The sequence below is a fragment of the Paroedura picta genome, chromosome 4 (genome assembly GCF_049243985.1).
Source record: "Paroedura picta isolate Pp20150507F chromosome 4, Ppicta_v3.0, whole genome shotgun sequence".
Lineage (NCBI taxonomy): Eukaryota > Metazoa > Chordata > Lepidosauria > Squamata > Gekkonidae > Paroedura > Paroedura picta.
The window spans coordinates 82,771,771-82,790,451 of NC_135372.1; the positions used below are offsets into that span (position 1 = coordinate 82,771,771).

General features: G+C 39.0%; 1 protein-coding gene across 1 annotated transcript in view; it reads left to right on the top strand.

Moving 5' to 3' along the window:
• The window catches only part of FAF1 (Fas associated factor 1), a 236,228-nt gene that overhangs the window by 137,181 nt on the left and 80,366 nt on the right, over positions 1-18,681 (top strand). The window contains exon 13 of the mRNA XM_077333794.1: positions 9,796-9,950. Within this exon, the coding sequence (XP_077189909.1) occupies positions 9,796-9,950 (155 nt within the window). The remainder of the gene's footprint in view (positions 1-9,795; positions 9,951-18,681) is intronic.

Sequence of the window (18,681 nt, forward strand, 5' to 3'; positions counted from 1 at the left end):
ATTCCAGGCGATCTGAAGAAAAACCAGAGTATAAGTCCTTAAGTATTCCATACAACTGAAGAAAATATATAAAATTCATCTTTAAAAGATCGATTAGAGAAGAAATTTGAAAGAGGACAGTCTCAATACCAGTTATGTCTGAATCTTACCAGGAAAATACATACCGTATTTGCCGGCGTATAAGATGACTGGGCGTATAAGATGACCCCCCAACATTTCCACTCAAAATATAGAGTTCGTTACATTACATTACAGTACCTGTCATTGTCACCATTGTACGGTCGCCTCCGGCTCGCCCCTGCATCTCCCTGTAACCGGCACTAGTGCCCAAGTGTGCATGTGCGAGCTCAGCGTAGACAAGGGACGGGCCAGAGTGCTGCTGCTTCCCACCGAGCAGAACGGGCCGGTCACACTGAAAAGGCTGGCACCCCTGTCTCGCTGCTGATGCTCGCCGCAGCCACGCTGATGACCTGCCACAGCCGCACTAGATACCGTGCGATACTGGATGGAATGTAGAATGAGGTGGGCGGGCATCGGGAGGCCACTATGGGCAGCTATGTCTATCCCAACTTAAGTGCACCTGGCATATAGGACTACCCCCCCACTTGGAGGCATGTTTTTCAGGGGGGAAAAGTAGTCTTATATGCCAGCAAATACTGTACATTGATGTAAAGCCTAAAGTGCTCTAAAAATGAGGACCAGATCAAATAAAATGTTTTGTCATTTTGTATAATATATTTTAAAAATATCCTAAATAACATTGCTCATTATTATACAACATATTATTTCATGTGGAAGATCCCAGGTCCAATCCTTGGTCACTGGTGGTGAGAGTGAGCTTTTAGGAAGCTGTTGCCAGTTGGGACTCACTACACTAGATGGGCTAATGGCTTACTCAACTATGTGTTCATTACTTGTTCACAGGTTTACAGTTAACACAAAATAGTGCTCATTGCTTATTAAGGATCATGAAACTGTGATTTTATATCTTTGGGTGGTACCTGAATAATTTGTTTAGATTGATTTTTAAAAGCCAGTTAATAAAAATGTTGCTTGATTATGAATTAAGCTTCCATTATTTCAGATTTGGGTCAGTTTCTATTATACTCTGAAAATTATTCAGAGTGGTGAATCAAATTAATAATGTGGTTAATTATACTGAACACCTTTGCACTCTGTATATACTACATGAGTCTTTTGCACATTCGTTTAGGATGTGCTGCTTCCACCATCTCAAAGCTTCTCAAAAGTAAAACAACATATATTATTATTAAATCACCATAAAACCATTTGAATTAACAAAACAGAGTATCACACTGAACACTGTAACATTTGAGAGGAAGTGTGCTATACATATGTATCAGGGAACTGAACGTTTCCAGAATACTTGCCTGTGATCCATGTGCGTGTGATGCATGTCTCTCCTTCGAATATTACAGTGTTTATTGTGTGTAAAAATTGTACATATAACTTGAGGCATGTCTGTCACAAAGCATGAAGCAGCTTATAGATTTGCATGTTTGAATAAAAACATAGAAAGTTTACTGGATTAGTATTACTAAGTATTACTAATCCAGAGATCCAGAGATCTATGTAACTAGCACTCAACAATCCATTAGGAAAGCTCCAGTCATGGGATAGTTCTTGACTGCTTCTCTTCTTCTGCAATATCCTACCATGTCTTCTGAAATATTACCCTGGTGTTCAAAGAACTCCCAGAATCATGTTGGTTTAATGTGATGTTTTCAGTGGCAGAAAAAAAATTAGCACAAAGCACATTTAGAGGAGGAAAGCAACCAAAGAAAGTAACCACTGTAACCTTATTGCTATTTTATCCTGGTATCAAGATATATTTATTTAAACCAAAGATCATATTTCTAATGTTTAACACTTCATTTGACTATTTAACTGATGTGAATCTAGATGATACACAACAAAACAAAATCAGAGTCCAGTGGCACCCTTAAGACCAACAAAGATTTATTCAAGGCGTGAACTTTCGAGTGCAGGCGCTCTAGTAGGTGTCAGGATTCGAAGTTATGAGTGAGGCAGACCATTGACTAGACCCCATAAATCACGTCTCACACCTTGAATAAATCTTTGTTGGCTTCATATCTCTCTATTATAGCATCAAAAGTCTTTAATCTTTCATGGGAATTCTCTTGAAAGGTACAATGTACTAGCATAGATCAGATGCTTATTATTTTTATACATGTAATGATTTTTGGCCCCCTGACCTAGATAGCTCATGCTAGCCTGATCTTGTCAGATCTTGGAAGGTAAGCAGGGTCAGTCCTGGCTAGTATTTGGATAGAATACCTCCAAAGAATGCCAGGTTCATGACATGGATACAGGCAATGGCAAACCTTCTCTGAATGTCACACTCAGATAGTTTTCTTTATAATATTTGGCTGTCTATGTTCTCTTCATTAGGATGGAGTGTAGTTTTATTTTAAAATATAGCTTTAATCCTGAATGCAGAAGGTGATGGTAAAGTTTATATCTGTGCCAAGTCCTTCTTAGGCCGGGCTTCAGCCCATAGCTGCCCTCTCTCTCCTCCCTCTGAGCGAGCCTATCCATGCTAGAAAGGAAAGTTTGCCATAGTTAAGGTAGAGGAGGACTAGGACCAGAAGCCTGCTGAAAGTCTAAGCATTAAGATACTAAATGCAATAATAAGCCAGCATTTGTTGTTTTGCATACAATCAGAAGTGAGGAAATTGTATATCGAGAGTCTTGGACTAGGATATTGTTTAGCTCCCCAATTGTTATTGAAGCTTGCTACATAGGGTTGCCAGGTCTGGGTTGGAAAATACCTGGAGATTTGGTGGACAGAGCCTGAGGAGGGCAGTCTTTGGGGAAGAGAAGAGTTTCAGTGGGGCATAATACTACAGAGTCTGCTTTCCAAAGCAGCTATTTTGTCTGTCACTTGGAGAGCACATGTAAACCCAGGAGAACTTTATTGCTAGTCACATTCTAAGCCCAACATGCCTCACAGGATTCTTGTGAGGGTAAAATGGAGGAAAGGGTATGATTTTGGGGTGATATTATTGTATTTTTTTTTGTAATCTGGCTGGCCCAAGAACAGTGGTCAACAAGTCAAATCTTAACCACTGGTCCCTTAAATAAACTGGAAAGGGCCATTTAGGCGGCCCTGTCCGGCCCCGGACACCCACCCTGTGGGTGGTGTCCGGGTCAACAGGCCAATCCAGATTGGGCTGGCCCCTGGCTTGGGCTGGCCCCAGCTGAGCACTTTTGGATTGGGGCAGCCCCACCACCTGGACAGCATGCGGATTGTGGCCCCTCCGGTAAGGAGGGCATGTGCCCGGCTCGGGGATGACTTCCCCATTACCCAGGTGGGTTGCGGGTAGGCTGCGGCCTCTGGGGGGAGGGGGATGTATTCCATGCAGCCCACCACGCAAACCTGGTGCCTCACCAAGGCGCCGGGTGTCCTTGGTGGGCTGGGGAAAGCCACAGCCTCACCAGGGGGAGGGGCCGAGGCTTCCTTCAGGCAAGCTTGGCACACCAGGAGAAGGCGGCCGCCCCAGGAGGGGCCTTTCAAAGCCCATTCTTATGAACGGGCTTTGAAACCAGTAATAAATAATAAAATAAATAAATGTAAGCACTTGGGTCCTTAATGGGAGAATGTAAATAAATAAAATTCATTAACTAACTTGTTTAGGCTACTGCTGCTCTTTCAATTTTATTGGCTCTGCAGCCTATATTGTTTTGTCTTGGCATGTGGAATACACAGAGAGAAACTCAGGGTTGTTGCCAGGGCTGTGGCCTGTATATACACTATGTCCATTTTTGTAATAGAAAAGATAGACAATATCATTGTGACTGTCGGAAGAGAAGAAGACTACTGTAAATCAGTAACTTCAGTTGGAGTTGATTCAGATTGGTATTTGTGTTGGTCCAAAGCAAAGAACAAAATTGTAGTCCAGTGGTTCCTTTAAAACAAGCAAAATTTAAATCTGGGTATAAGTTTTGACTTTGTTGGCTGTGGCTGCTTCAGGTGCATTAGGTGTGGGGAAGGTAAGAAAGTCCCATTTCATAAATTGTAATCTGGTCACCATAACTTCAATCCATCCATAAATATCAATGCTTTTAAAAAAAGTTTTTAAGGCTAAATTGAAGAATTTTACTGTAATTATAATTGTTTGGATTGGATTTAAGAATAATACCTAGACTCATAATAGAAGTTCCAACTTCCAGAATCAATTCTTCTCTCTGAATTAAGGGAAATATCTTTATATCAATACCTATATGTCCAGAACCAGCAAGTCAGTCTCTCCACAAGTGTCCTGGCAGACAGCAGCAGCAAAGCAAGCTAGCCAGCAGCCACAGAAAGCTACCCAGGAGCCCATGGTGGAGAATAATCTTCCAGGCAGCTTCAGGAGAAAACAGAGGCCACAGCAGCTGCCACGCCCAAGGAAGGTGTGGCAGGAACAGTCAAATAGGATAGAACGTGTGCCAGAAAACACAGAGGCATGGGCTGATCTTTCTAATGTTACATTAAGTGTTCATTTATAAACTAGTTCCCGGGAAGGTGGGGGGCTGGATTAGATAGTACTCTGTGGTCTCTTCCAGCTCTGTGTAATTCTGATTTTGAAACAAACTGAATCTAAAATATAAAGGCCTGGGGAGAAGTTACTAGCACTGGGCCTTATCCTTCCTACAAGACCAGCCCTATGTCTGTTTGGATTGGCAGCGCCTGGGGCCATCCTGCTTCCAAGCCACCCAGGACCTGGGATTGGGATTGGGGATTAGTACCATCAGTATCCCCTCTCCACCTGCTTGTAGTAGGAGGGGGAGGTTGATTAGCCTATCTTGCCAGGTTAGCTTGCTAACCGATAATGTTATATTGTAATTGTTGCTGAGGGTTTTTAATGGATTTTATTGGGGGTTTTAAAATGTTGTAACCCGCCACAAGCCGTAAGGGAGTGGCAGGCAATAAATTGAAAGATAATAATAATAATAGTAATAGTAATAGTAATAGTAATAGTAGTAGTAGTAATAATAATAATAATAATAATAATAATAATAATAATAATAATAATAAATAGCTGCCTAAGGGTGTGCCAGGGCCAAAAAAAACCCAGATTTCTCATGTAGCTTGCAGGGAGAGGGGAAAAGTAGCTAAAGAGAGTAGAACTGATCCTCCATCCTTTCACAGTTTTGAGGCACATCATAGACCAGTTCCTAAAAGGAAGCTGGAAAGTGAGCCAGTCTTCAGCTCTGACTCACCCATGAAAGAGTCTGACAATGTATAAAACGATTTTTTCAAATATATTCATTTTAATTGAAGTTGTTAAAAAAACTTGAGGCATATTTTAATTTTTTAATCAATGGGTCAAACATAATTTGATTTATTTACTTATTTCATTTATACTCTGTCTTTCTTCACAATGGGGATCCAAAGCAACTTACATCATTCTCATCTCTTCCCATTTTTTACCCTCATTTTACCCTGTGATTTAGGTTACTGTGAGAGAATCATCCAAGATCATCCCGCATGCTTCTATGACAGAACAGAGATTCAAACTGGGGTCTCCCAGAACCTAGTCTGGCTGTCTGACTAGATTTACTTCCATATACTGGCAATTAAAAAACAAATTTGCCTAATTTAAAAAAACCCAGGAAACCCCCGCCCCCTTAGTCAAGTCATATTGTGTCTGAATTTTTAATGGATAGCTCAGGTGTTTAAATAAAGTCCTCCTCTGCTTAAATAGCAGTGTCACTACCACATAATACCGTCTACAGATAATGGCCTTTTGGTAATCTTGTTACCTCACTTCCTCACAGAAGAAGATCTAAGGGACAAAGCTCCTATTATCTTAATACTTTTAGAGGAGTTCACTGGTAGTCTTCAGGTTTACCTGAAAAGCTCACATAAGTCAGGGTCAGTCATAATTTAAATGAATTGCTTTTCTTAAAAAATTACTAATAAGATTTCACTGTCATTTTGTTTTAAAAATAGTATCCAGTGTCTGTTGAATTTTTCTAATGTGCTTTTTAGCGACATTTACTTTGATCTGAGTGATTCTTATATAATTTTTAAACTGTAGGGGAATAAAATTAATTCTGAAAAGAAGCGCTTGAATGGTTTCCTGGTATGTAGAACCAGAAATGTGTAGTTCCACATGCAGTGTTTTCTAAACATTATGTATGTACTTTCATGTTTAAAATAATGGTATAGTTAATGGCTTGATTTTTAGCTTGCTGGCAGTCATTTTCCCCAGGAATATTTTGGAGTAATACAGTATTCTCTCCCCCCCCCCCCCCGTCTTAATACCCAAGAAATCTAGTTTTAGCCAAGATAACTGCAAAATGTAATGCAAAATTTAGGTGCATAACTATCTGAATTTGTTATGCAGGTAGATCTATAGCCCTAATAGCTTGCTAAAAGTTTGCTTTTTTGGCTTTTGGAGGCTTTTTCTTACTTGTACCCTCTAAACTTCCATCTTTCTTGTTTTCTAGTATTTGGCTTTAACTCCTAGCTTTAACTGTACATATTTTGGAGAGTTCATTCACATGGATTCTCATATTTAACAGTTTCAGGGGTTGTTTCTTTGGTCCGAAAGGAGTTTCTCAAGAGCCCTTTTTTCTTTGCTCCCACTGAAAAGAGGAGAGCAAAGCCATCCGCTTACCACAAAGCAGTTCCACCACAAAGGAAAGATTAAAGGTTTAGGGAGAGGTCAATGTGGGTTTTTCTCTAACTAAACACTTTCCTAAAGTTTCCTTGTGGAAAAAATAATGAAGTCATCTAAGAGTTTTTAAAGAATTTTTATTTCTTTTTCACCGTCTGCATTCGCTTGTCTTCTCAGCATGGATGTTTAATCTTTCTAGGCTTTGTGAATTGGCCCAAATGAATAAGTGGTGAGCTGTCTCTCTAGGAGCTAGCGGCTTATTCTAAGGCCCTAATCACTGAGTAAACACATCTTTGCCCTCCCTCTCTTACAACTGCTATATAATAGTGGAGATTCTAGCACAGTAACCTGGATATTGCAGGGATCCATGCTTTGAAATGCAGAATGGCTGATCCTCCTAAACAGACAGTGCCTGATCTTCTCCTGCTTCTTTCTTCTTTCTTAAATTAAATATCACCACAGAGATGCTGTTTTATTGCCTGATATTGTGCATTAGTGCCCTGGATTTTCAAGTTTAGTTTCAGTCAACATTGTTGGCTGCACTTATATGGAACTGTGCATGTTAGGCTTATTGGTGGCCTTTTCTGGCACATGTGTACTTGATTTTGAATCACTTTTTAAATTAAAGAAGACAAACATTAATGTAAATGTCTAATCCCTTCTCCAAAGTCTACTGTTCAAATGCTCCATACTTTAAAAAAGATTTTTAGGACTTCCTTGAACCCTGTTTTCTTACACAAACTTAAAATAAATGAATTGTTATAAAATTGCCTTCCACATATTCAGCATATTTATTTAAACTGAAATTTTGTGATAGTTGGATGCATTGGCTATGACACAAAGAACTACTTTAGGCAAAAACACGAGCTTGAGCATGCATAGAATTATTTTTGAACCTTTCAATGGTAGACCTCCATGCTGTATTTTTGAAATTTCTCTCTATTTCAAAACTTGTTTATAATGTCACATGGGTGCTACGATTTGAGAAATACATGTCCAATGTCCACTTGGATGTGTAGTGTTGGTTGTATGCTGGTCATCTCCTTTTGAAGAGAATGCATTTGAAGAGAAAAAGATTGCAGAAATATTACTGCTACTCTAAGAAAATAGAATAGTAGGATAGATTCTACATCTCTATCTGGGTGGAACAGTTTTTTTCTTGCCTTACACTTTCCCAGGCAGCCCACTTTAACTCCAGAAAAGATCAGGACTAAAACCTTTGTGGGACAGGATATACAGTGAGGAGAATCTGTCGCTATCAGCCCTCCTCCCTCTTGTGATTGAGGAAAACAAGTAGGATCTAGCCTACTGTGATAGAGGTCATTCTTTGGTGGCAGAACACTGTTCCTTATGTCCTGTTATTCAGAATGTCCTGAAAGAGTGTTGCCTTGACAAACTAGTATATTGAATCTGACCAGTTTTTCTGCTGGTTAGATTTTTTTAAAGGTTATAATGAAAACAGTAGCAACTGCATAGAAAGCAACCATGTGCAAATGCAATTAAGTGACACTGAGCAAAAGTTGGTTGGATGCGACACAATATCAGTATTATACTATGAAATTAGTACTCATCTATAATAAGATTTTACTGAATTTGCACCATTAATTTAAACTGTTTTTCATGATTTCTAATTGGAAGAGAGGAGATTATATGGGTCTTCACTGGGGAAAAATAAAGTAAATGAATAAATCATTGTTTAAATGTAGGTCAGCATCCAATAGTTTTGGTGGTGAGTTATCTGAAATTTTGCTGCAAACTAAAGAGAAATCCTAATAAAATAGAGTAACTTCACAAAACGTATTATAAGCTTTAAACATTCTTTTGTTTTAGACATGAGATTTGAACAAAAGACAAAATGTTATGAAGGAAATATAAATATACAATACAAATTAATGCAATTTCTTGAGAAAACTGAAAGCATTTAGCAGTTTAGAGATTGGAAACAGCATCCTGTTATTCTTATAGAGTCAAAACCAGATACTATGGATAGAGATTGTGTTCATTGTTTTGACTACAAGGGTTACAGCACACACAGTTGACACCTTCCATAGGGTAAAGCTGCACACTTTGAGAAACAGAGGTCAGTCAACAAAAACATTTCCAGATTGTGTTATCCTCCTGTATTGTCTATAGTAAAATCTTTGTTCAGGTGCCATCACTCTACAATCAGCCCTTGGACAGTCAGTTCTATAATGCATTTTAATAATCATGAGAAAATCTGTCTGCTTTCTTTGGCTTACATCCCCTGGAAATTTCAGGACAACTTCCTTTCCCCAAAATGCATCCCCAAAATTATTCCTGAAATGCTGCTTTGGGGAGACAAGGAGTCCCCCAAGAACAAAATGTGGTCCCTTCCAACTTTATGATTCTATGAAAATGAAGGGGGGGGGGGACCCTGAGGTCTACAGCATGAGAAAATTGATGAATTCCTTAGTTCACTAGAAATCTACTGGATCCATCCCAATGTACTCAATCTGATTATGATGTTAACTAGCCAAGATATTTAAAATAAGTAAAACTTACCTTAACCAGGGTCCGGGACTTTTGGGCTTTGGCTGGCCTGGTGGAATGCTCTGCCCAATGAGATCTTAACTCTGCGGGAGCTTAAATTATTCCACTGGGCTTGTGAGATACAACTGTTCTGCCAGGCCTATGGTTGAAGTCTGAAGACAACATCTAATCTCTGCTGGTCTCCCTGCCACCCATTTACATCTGCTGAAGAAGCACTTCATGACTTGTCATTTCCATTTCCTGGAAATAGGAGATAATGAATAAATTGGTGGTACTTTTAAAAAATTATGATAACTGTATTTTTATAATTTTATATTAGCTATTATATTGTATGTATTTTAACTTTATGAGCTGTCCTGACCCATCAGGGAAGGGCAGCATATAAATGCACTAAAAAAATACAAGTAAAGTTTTTTGACTGTGGGTTCTTAGTTGTAAGAACAGGTAACTTTCTCTCTAAGCACCATTCAACCATAGAACTGGTTATATAATAGTACCGTCTACATGATCATGTGTGAACATAGTCCATTTAAATTATTCTTCTAATCAACCATTGCATTGTCACATGTCAGTGATGTGTATGCTGCAATTAAATATAAGCATTATGCTGAGTAACATTATTTTTGTTTTTCAGAGAAAGCTTCTTGCTGTCTACCTCCACCATGATGAAAGTGTGCTAACCAATGTATTCTGTTCTCAAATGCTTTGTGCCGAATCTATCGTTTCCTATCTTAGTCAGAATTTCATAACATGGGCATGGGACATGACAAAAGAAGCAAATAGAGCAAGGTATGTGAGTTTGGATTGTCCTCAGTTCTTTGTATATTTAAGTCATAAATGTGATAGCTTGGGTCGAATCTGTTGGCAGGAGACTCTCACTTAGCAGAAAAGAAATCTCTCGCTTGCATTTGCTGGAGAATTTCTATGAGCTGAAGAAATTTCACTCAGTGATGCACAACTTTCTCTTCCCCCTTCCTGTGCCAGGGAGGGAGAGGACCCTAAAAAACAATATGAGGGGAGAGCTGGAGGTTTGCAGGAGAAGATAATTAGTGAAAATCACTCCCCTCCATCTGCAGAAACTTCCACTGCATTCAAGTCCATTAATCTAGTCCTATATTTTTATTTTTTGCATAGCAGTTTATTAACAGTGCCATCCTAATCTGAGTCATACCCTTGAACTCTCTTTATGATGGCATTGTTAGTAAATTTATGTTAGCAAATGTTTTGAGTAATTTATATCCTGCTTCCCATCTACCTTGACCTCCTAGTGACTGTCTTTATCCACTCTATGGATGCTAACAGGAGTCCTCCTTTTGCCCCAAGGAAAATTAGGAAAGAGCTACTATGAGTGGTGTGGTGAATCGAGGAGAACAAAAAGTGGTATAGCTGTATTATGTCTAGCTTCTTCCAAACATTTGAAGGTATTATCATTATCCTCCAAACAAAGACCAGAAAATCTATTCTCTTTGCCCAAAGAAGAAGTACAATGAACCTCCTTAGAAAGGTGAGGCAGTGATCCCTTAGGTCTGAAGTGGAGAGTCAAAATGAATGTAATCTGTGATGTAATCTCATCATTTTGGCTAAAGGACACTTTTAAGGTACTTAAAATTCACCCCCTTCTCTCATATTTTGAAAAATAACATATTGCATTTATTTATATATTTACTTCATTTATACCCCACCTTTTCCCCTAATGGGAACCCAAAATGTCTGTCTTCTCCTGTGAGGTAGGTTAGACTGAGAACGTGTGACTGCCCCAAAGTCATCCAGCAAGATTCCATGACCAAGTGGGAATTTGAAGCTGAGGCTCCAAGATTCTCTAATTGCTACACCACACTGGCTTTCAACTGTAATGTAAGAATAAAACCTTTGGTGTTAAGTAGTTTATAACATATTGCATAAAAATAACTTCAGGAGTCTTAATACTGAGCTACTTTGGGCAAGTTATGAGATATGGAAATCATATTAAATTTAAATTACTTCTTGACTTCCAGTCAAGCCATGATATCTAATGGTAGAAATTGTAATACTGACCATAAGATTTATAATGCAGTCAATATTATGCCAGCAATTATTGAATATTAGACTCATCAGCAATAGGTATAATATGCTTATTGTGTCATTCTTTATAACACTCTTTAAAGCAGTGGTCCGCAACCTTTTGCAGGCTGCAGACCGCTGTACCGGGGTAGGGGGAGAGGGCGACTCGGGGCCCCGCGCACACGCGGCAGCCCCGGGGCAAACGCGCATGCACGAACTTGCCATGCGTGCGTGTTTGCTCCTCCGCTAGACGCAAATGCGCATGCGTGGCAAGTCCGCGCATGAGCGTTTGCGCCACCGGCATGCTGGCAGCCGCAACTCCCTCTCCCCGCCCCTCCAGGCCACAAGGAAATCAGCTGCCGAAGCAGCCGATTAGCTTGCAGCCCGGCAAGCTTCTCTTCCCCCCCTCCCCAAGCAAGAAGCTTGCCGGGCCGCAAGCTAATTGGCCGCTTTGGCAGCTGATTTGCTCGCGGCGTGGCGAGCTTCGGGGGGGTGGGAAGAGGGAGCCGCGGCCCGGCACCGGGCCACGGCCTGGGGGTTCGGGACCACTGCTTTAAAGCATTAACAGATCTTTTTAAAAATGTGATCTTAGGGTTAGGGTTAATAGACAGTTGGATCTGGGACAGTTGGATCTCAGATTTGAATCCTGCCTCTGCCATGAAAGCTTGCTGGGTACCCTTAGTCCAATCATATATTCTCAGTCTAACTTACCTCAAAGTGTTGTTATAGGGATATAATGGAGAAAGGTAGAATGTTATGAACCATGTTTTGTTCCCACTGGGGAGAAAGTAGAGCATAAAGTGAAATAAAAATTTTAAAATGCTTAAAATAGTAATACCTGAACTGTTTGTCATTTCTGTCAATGTAATGTTATAGCTGAATTTAATTTAATTATACAGAGAAGTTAAAGAATCACCAGAATGTGCCTTTCTGTTCTTCTAGTTTTATATGCATTTCATATGCATTTTTCTTTTGTACAACTATGTCAATTACAACTCATTTTCTTTAAAGCTGAGTGTTCAGAATTATTCCTTTATCATTCATAACATATTGTGATCCATTTGACATAGTTTTAATTTTGATTAGCCCGTATTATGTTTTTAGTTTGTAAAATTACTATTGATGAGGAGGAGGGAGAGAAAAATAATTTTTAAAAACAGATATGAATGAAGCAAAGTATCTGAGCAAGAGATTGTGTTAAATTGTTTCATGCAGCTTTTCACCAGGAGCAAGGAGTTTCTCCTTTCCTTTTATCCCACAACTTGATGTTGAAGGAAACACTATTTCTAAAACCATCTGCAGTGGCTAAGTCCAGTTGATTACCTGCTGTTATATTGTTCTAGTCACTGTTTAATTCTCCAGTTTCTTTTATTTTACAATGACAAAAAATTGCAGTGTAGTCTCTTTTGAAAAACTGTGTTTGAGGGAGTTTTTTTATGACTGACAATCAACAGGCATGTCATTGCTTTGTTGTGTTTTACTAAAGAAGTCTATTAAGTAGCACAACTTTGATACACTAGTAATAAGAGTTTGTAGGTTACAGAGACACCTGTGGTGACCAAAGCGAAAGAAGCTGCTTATTAGAAAGAGTCTGTACAGCTGTGTCCTATTAACTCCTCATGACACTTTTAGAAACACTAAATAAAGGGCTTGTTTAAGGCTTTATAGCTATTCTCAATGAATCTAGAACATGATTGTGAGACACAATAGGATGCTTAAGCTTATACTTTTTGGTTATGGTGTCAGTTTGTGACAAAGGAAGTATCATGAGATTTTCAAATGATTATATGTAAACATAATGCAATTAGTTCCTAATTTATGTGTAACAGTCTTACATTGTGGGATTCTTATATTGCATGGGACTGTGAGAGGAATTACTAGCTGGAGACCGTGGTGCTTTCTCATGTAAACCTTGTGGTGAAATACTAGAGATAATGTTAAATGAATACCTTCCCAACATACAGTATTAAAATTTCAACTATTGGTTATTCCAACTTTATGTGATATAAAATATAATTTAATGTGTTGACAGGAATTTAATATAGGAAAAATTAGTTTTAAAAATATATATTTCCAGTTATAAAAATAATGCAGTGTTTTTAAGTTGCCACATACCTTTGTTTACGATAACCATAGACGTATTGCCATGAACAAGTTGCTCTTTTGAGGTCTTTGTACCTAACTAATAAATTGAAGTTAAATAGTAACTAAATAAATATTAATTTTGTTTCAAAATTTCTATATTGCCATTTTCTGACAACTGATACCACATAGGTATACAGTATAAACAAAACAATATAAATTATAGCATATCAGTTTTTCAAATCATCAGTTGAAAAGTTAATTTTGGACTAGTTACTGAGAAGTTAGACTGTATTATTTGTATCTTTTAGTTTTTATACTGATGTTATGTTGCTCTGGGATCTTGTAGACTGGAAAGCTGGGACTGAATAGTTCACAAATTCCAGATGTTCCTTCCTTAGGCCAGATGTTCCTTCCTTAGAGATAGGGGGAACAAAGTCTGATTATTTCAAATGCTGGTTTCAGAGGTTTATTAAGATAGCACACTGGATCACAAAGGGGATAAGAAACTACTGCTGTTCCATTTAGTGAGCTTTGTGTCACACCATCCAATTCCAGTGCCTACAAGGAGACAGTTGATGAATTACAAGGCACTTTGTAATTATACTTAATTATACTTATACTTAATTATACTTACCTGAAGAAAAGTAATTCATCCCTATTATATGTGTGGAATTTAATGTGGAAACTGACAGTTTAATGTGTGGAAACTAGCACAATATCCTCTATATCACTCTGTCCTCTGAACGTCTGGCCATGGTGATCCATGCGATGGTCACCTCCAAGATTGATTTCTGTAACTCGCTCTACACTGACCTGCCCTTGTCCCTGACCCGGAAATTGCAGCTGGTGCAAAATGCAGCTGCTAGGTCCTCACAGGAACACCTTGGGGAGCCCACATTCAGCCCGTGCTAAGGCAGCTGCATTGGTTGCCAGTTGTGGCCTGGATCAGGTTCAAGGTTTTGGTACTGACCTTCAAGGCCTTATGCGGTCTGGGACCCACATATCTGTGAGACTGCCTGTTGCCCTATGCCCCCCGCAGGGCTTTGTACTCTGTGGGTTCCAATTTACTGGTCAATCCTGGCCCCAAAGAAGCTCGCCTGGCCTCAGCTAGGGCCAGAGCCTTTTCGGTCCTGGCTCCTACCTGGTGGAATAAGCTCCCAGAGGAACTACAGGCCCTGCAGGAGCTTTCAGATTTCTGCAGGGCCTGTAAGACAGAGCTCTTCCACCAGGTCTATGGTTGAGGCCAGTGCGGAGAGAAGATCTATGAGCCTCTCAAATTAAGATATTCCACTGTTAAAAAACAGTGATGGCCAGCAGTTCTCCCCTAGTCCCCAGCAGGGGTTTAGGTGGGGGGGTTGGTTTGCTACTGCGCTTGTTATTGGAATCTGTATCTCTGTTAATTGTTGTACTTTTAGCAGGGTTTTTAGGAGACTTTGAATCTTTGTTTTTTTATCTTGTAACCCACCATGAACTGGCTCTCTCTCGAGTGGCAGGAAATAATTTCAAATAATAATAATAATAATAATAATAATAATAATAATAATAATAATAACAACAACAATAACAATAACAATAACAATAATAAAGTAAATAACATCCTATTAAGTCTCTGTTAAAAGGATGGGACATTTTCTTCCTGGTCTGTTGGCATACAATGACATACACTGCCCTGAGCTATTAAATGGAAGAGTATTGAAAAACTATCATAAAAATCAAGTATAGAGGCATATCCTGTCCTGGGCAGGACACAACTTATTACTGTGCCCCAGGCCATGACCATAGATGCATCACTGACTCTGGAGGCACAAGTCAAAAAAGTAGCCTACCAGGTGTTTTTCCATCTTCATCAGGCACGGCTACTAGCGCCCTATTTGTCCTCTGAATACCTGGCTAAAGTGATCTATGTGACGGTCACTTCCAGGATTCTTTTCTGCAATTTGCTGTACGCTGGCCTGCCCTTGTCCCTGACCTGCAAATTGCAACTGGTGCAAAATGTGTTCCTCACAGGAACATCTTGGAGTGCCCACATCCAGCCTGTACTGAGGCAGCTACATTGGTTGCCAGTTGCGGCCTGGATTCAGTTCAAGGCTTTGGTTTTGACCTTTAAGGCCCTTTGTGGTCTGGGACACACATACCTGTGGGACTGCCTGTCATCCTATGCCCCCCTCCCAGAGCTTTGCACTCTGTGGGTACCAACTTGCTGGTCATTCCCGGCCCCAGAGAAGCTCACCTGGCCTCAACCAGGGCCAGGGCCTTTTCAGTCCTGACACCCACCTGGTGAAATGAGCTCCCAGACGAGCTGCGGGCCCTGTGGGAGCTTTCAGCATTTCATAGGGCCTGGAAGATGGAGCTCTACCGCCGGGTCTATGGATGAGTCCAAGGTGGACAGAAAATCAGTTGGGGGCCCCCCTCTTTAAGAAATAGGTATAACCACTTGAACATCTGATGGTGTTCAGTTATAACTCCCTCTCCCCTCCCCTGCTGGGAGTTGCATTGGTGGGAAGGGTAGATGATTTATATCACCATGTTGTATTTTATGTCTCTGTATTTAATGTTTTTAATGGGGTTTTATTGGGGATTTTATTGTCTATTGACTGATATTGTAACCCGCCACAGGCTGGCTTCCTGGGAGTGGTGAAAATAAATCGAACTAATAAAATTAAAATATATGCATAGTACTGCTACAAAATTGCTTGCCCATTTATATATTACATTTCTTAACAGAACATCAACACTGTAATAAAAAGGCCAAGTTTCAGGATATTTTAAAATCTGATTAAATATCAGCAAGGGCACCAGTACTGAGTAGTACTCTCTCTAAACACAACCTGTTTAAATTCTGAAGATGGGAAACAGGCCCTCTGGTATAAATCTTTATGCATATGCAGGTTATATTGGAGCAGGTGATCCTTTAGATACTTTTGGTATGCATACCATTGGTGTATATTATCTTTTATGATTTGCATGATGGGGTCACATTACTAAACGCAACAACTCTCAACTTCATGTTCTCACTCCTTCACCTTTTATTAATCCCATTTCTGTGTGATCTAAGTGTGTATCCCTTCCCCTTTTTCTCATTTTGATTTAACAGGATTCAAAGGGAGAATTGCCAAATGTTCATGTGGACTTCTTGATGCTCCCTTCTTCCTTATTATTCCCTAATATTTTAGTTGCAGCAAATTAAATGCTTTTATCTTTTAAAATAATATATGTTTGTTCTGAACTCAAAGTAGTTCACCTAAAACATAATAAATAAAACATGTTAAAGTATATAAGCACAGAAAAATTAAATCAACTGGCACATCAAATCATACATCACATATATGCATAGACATTTATAATTCTTGAAGCCCATCAGTCTAGCATCTAATGTAGCTGTGTTTACATTAAAATCCTAAGCCCTAGTATAAAAATTATAAATCCATGTTAAAATTATTTTTTCCTCTTAGCTTTCAGGTGGGTAAGAGTTAATTGACAAAACATTTATTAGTATCTTTTCTGTCACACATTCTTGCTCAACATGAGACCCTGGAGAGCTGCCAGGCTTTGTATATAGTATTGAGGTAAGTGGACTAGTGATCTGATTCAGTGTAAGTCAGTTTCATATATGAAAGCCATGATTGGCTGTCATCTGTTATTGTTACTTTTAATTAGGGATTTGATATTTTTAATTTTTTACAGTTATATTTCTAGCCTGAGTACTGTTATGATTTTTTTACATTGCCTCATGATTTATACATTGAATTCTTAATGTACTTATGTGATCTATGTTTTTATTTACTTTAATTTTATCTTATTTCTTGAGTGCCTCTGGAGGGGTGACATAAAGGAATGGAGAGAAGTATCATAGGTGGCTTACAAAATGGGGTCTATTGTTTTTTCGGGTAGCAGTTCAATCTTAGATTCTTGATAGAACGTTGTCAGAAATTAGTTTTATGTTAATACCATTTTAAGGTTTACTTTCCATTTTTAATTAACTTCAAAAGCAATGTGATAGAAAACACTTAACTTTACTCAGGTCAAAAGTCTGTTGTTGTTGTTTTTTTTTTAATAAAGATTCCCAAAGACCTAACAAATTTGTCAATTTGTCTGTGGTTTGTTTTGTGGAAGAAGCAGCAGAGAGAAGGTGAAGAAGAATTCCTCCTGTTTCTTGATTATATCCTACCCGCTCATTTTCTCCTTTTCTCCTTTGCTTTTGATTTTAGTGGCGGTCTTAACAGAATGTCAAGATCAATTTGCAGCATGGTTAAACTCAAGGTTTGCATTCTGCCAGCAGCAATTGTCCCTACAAACAATGCTGTGTGTTCTTGTAACTTCAGAAGCTTTTAGAAGGATCATGGCAAGGGCAGCATCTAATGACTTTATTACTATAGGGTTTCAAAATAGGCTCAGTAATTGTTCACATCTCTTTGTCATCTAGTCATAATTACTGCATAACATTGTTCAGAATTGCACTTGTGAATGGTTTCCTAATAGGACTGAAATGAAGGAAAAAGCGAAAGCATGGACAGTGACTGTCTCTACATATAGCCAATATTCAGATAATACAGTAATGCATCAACTGTTTGTAATACTTAGTAAATCCCTTAAACGAGGAACATCCAGTTTGTGACATGTTTTAAAATATTTGTTGTAAGGCCATACAAGCCCAAAGCAGGATAGTTGTGAGAGGCTTTTTAGTGTTAAGAATAGCTGAGTTAAAAACTTGTTTATATATATAAGGAGGTAAAAATGTGCAGATGTTTCTTCCATAGATCTGGTTCAAATTTGGAGGCTTTAAAAATTCTTTCTTGTATCTTTATGTGCTTGTCATATTTTCTAGATGTGTTTCAACAAACTAGTATGCAAACCTGCCACAGTAAAAACTAGAATTTGAAATCCTGTGTTCAACAAGAGAAAAAAACTGGGTACTAGATTTGCAGAAATAACATGTTTCTCCCCTCACAGCTGTATCGTGTGCAACAAATGTATCACACAGGGGACTTTGTCAGGCAGGGATAAAATGCTACCCTATGCTCTTGATCTGAAAGATAGTATGTGAGCTCTTTCCCTTACCCTCGTTGCAACTATACTCTGCAAATGGCTATAGGAAAGGGATATTGAGATCATTTTTTAAATCAGATGGGGAACAGGTATCCCATAGAAACTACACTATTTTTACTGAGACATGACCTCTTCTTACACTGGAGCGGATAAGCAGAAGTATAGTCAATGTATACTTATCAGCTTGTGTAGACTTAAATGGTTGTAAAATGGCTGCAATATACAGACTTTTCTGTTAGTCCAATCACTAAGGAGACTTTTGGCAAATACCACTGCCTTCATGACATCCTCAGTTGAATGCTGTACAGTTGAACAATGGTTCTTTACCTTGATCTTGGGACCCTGCATC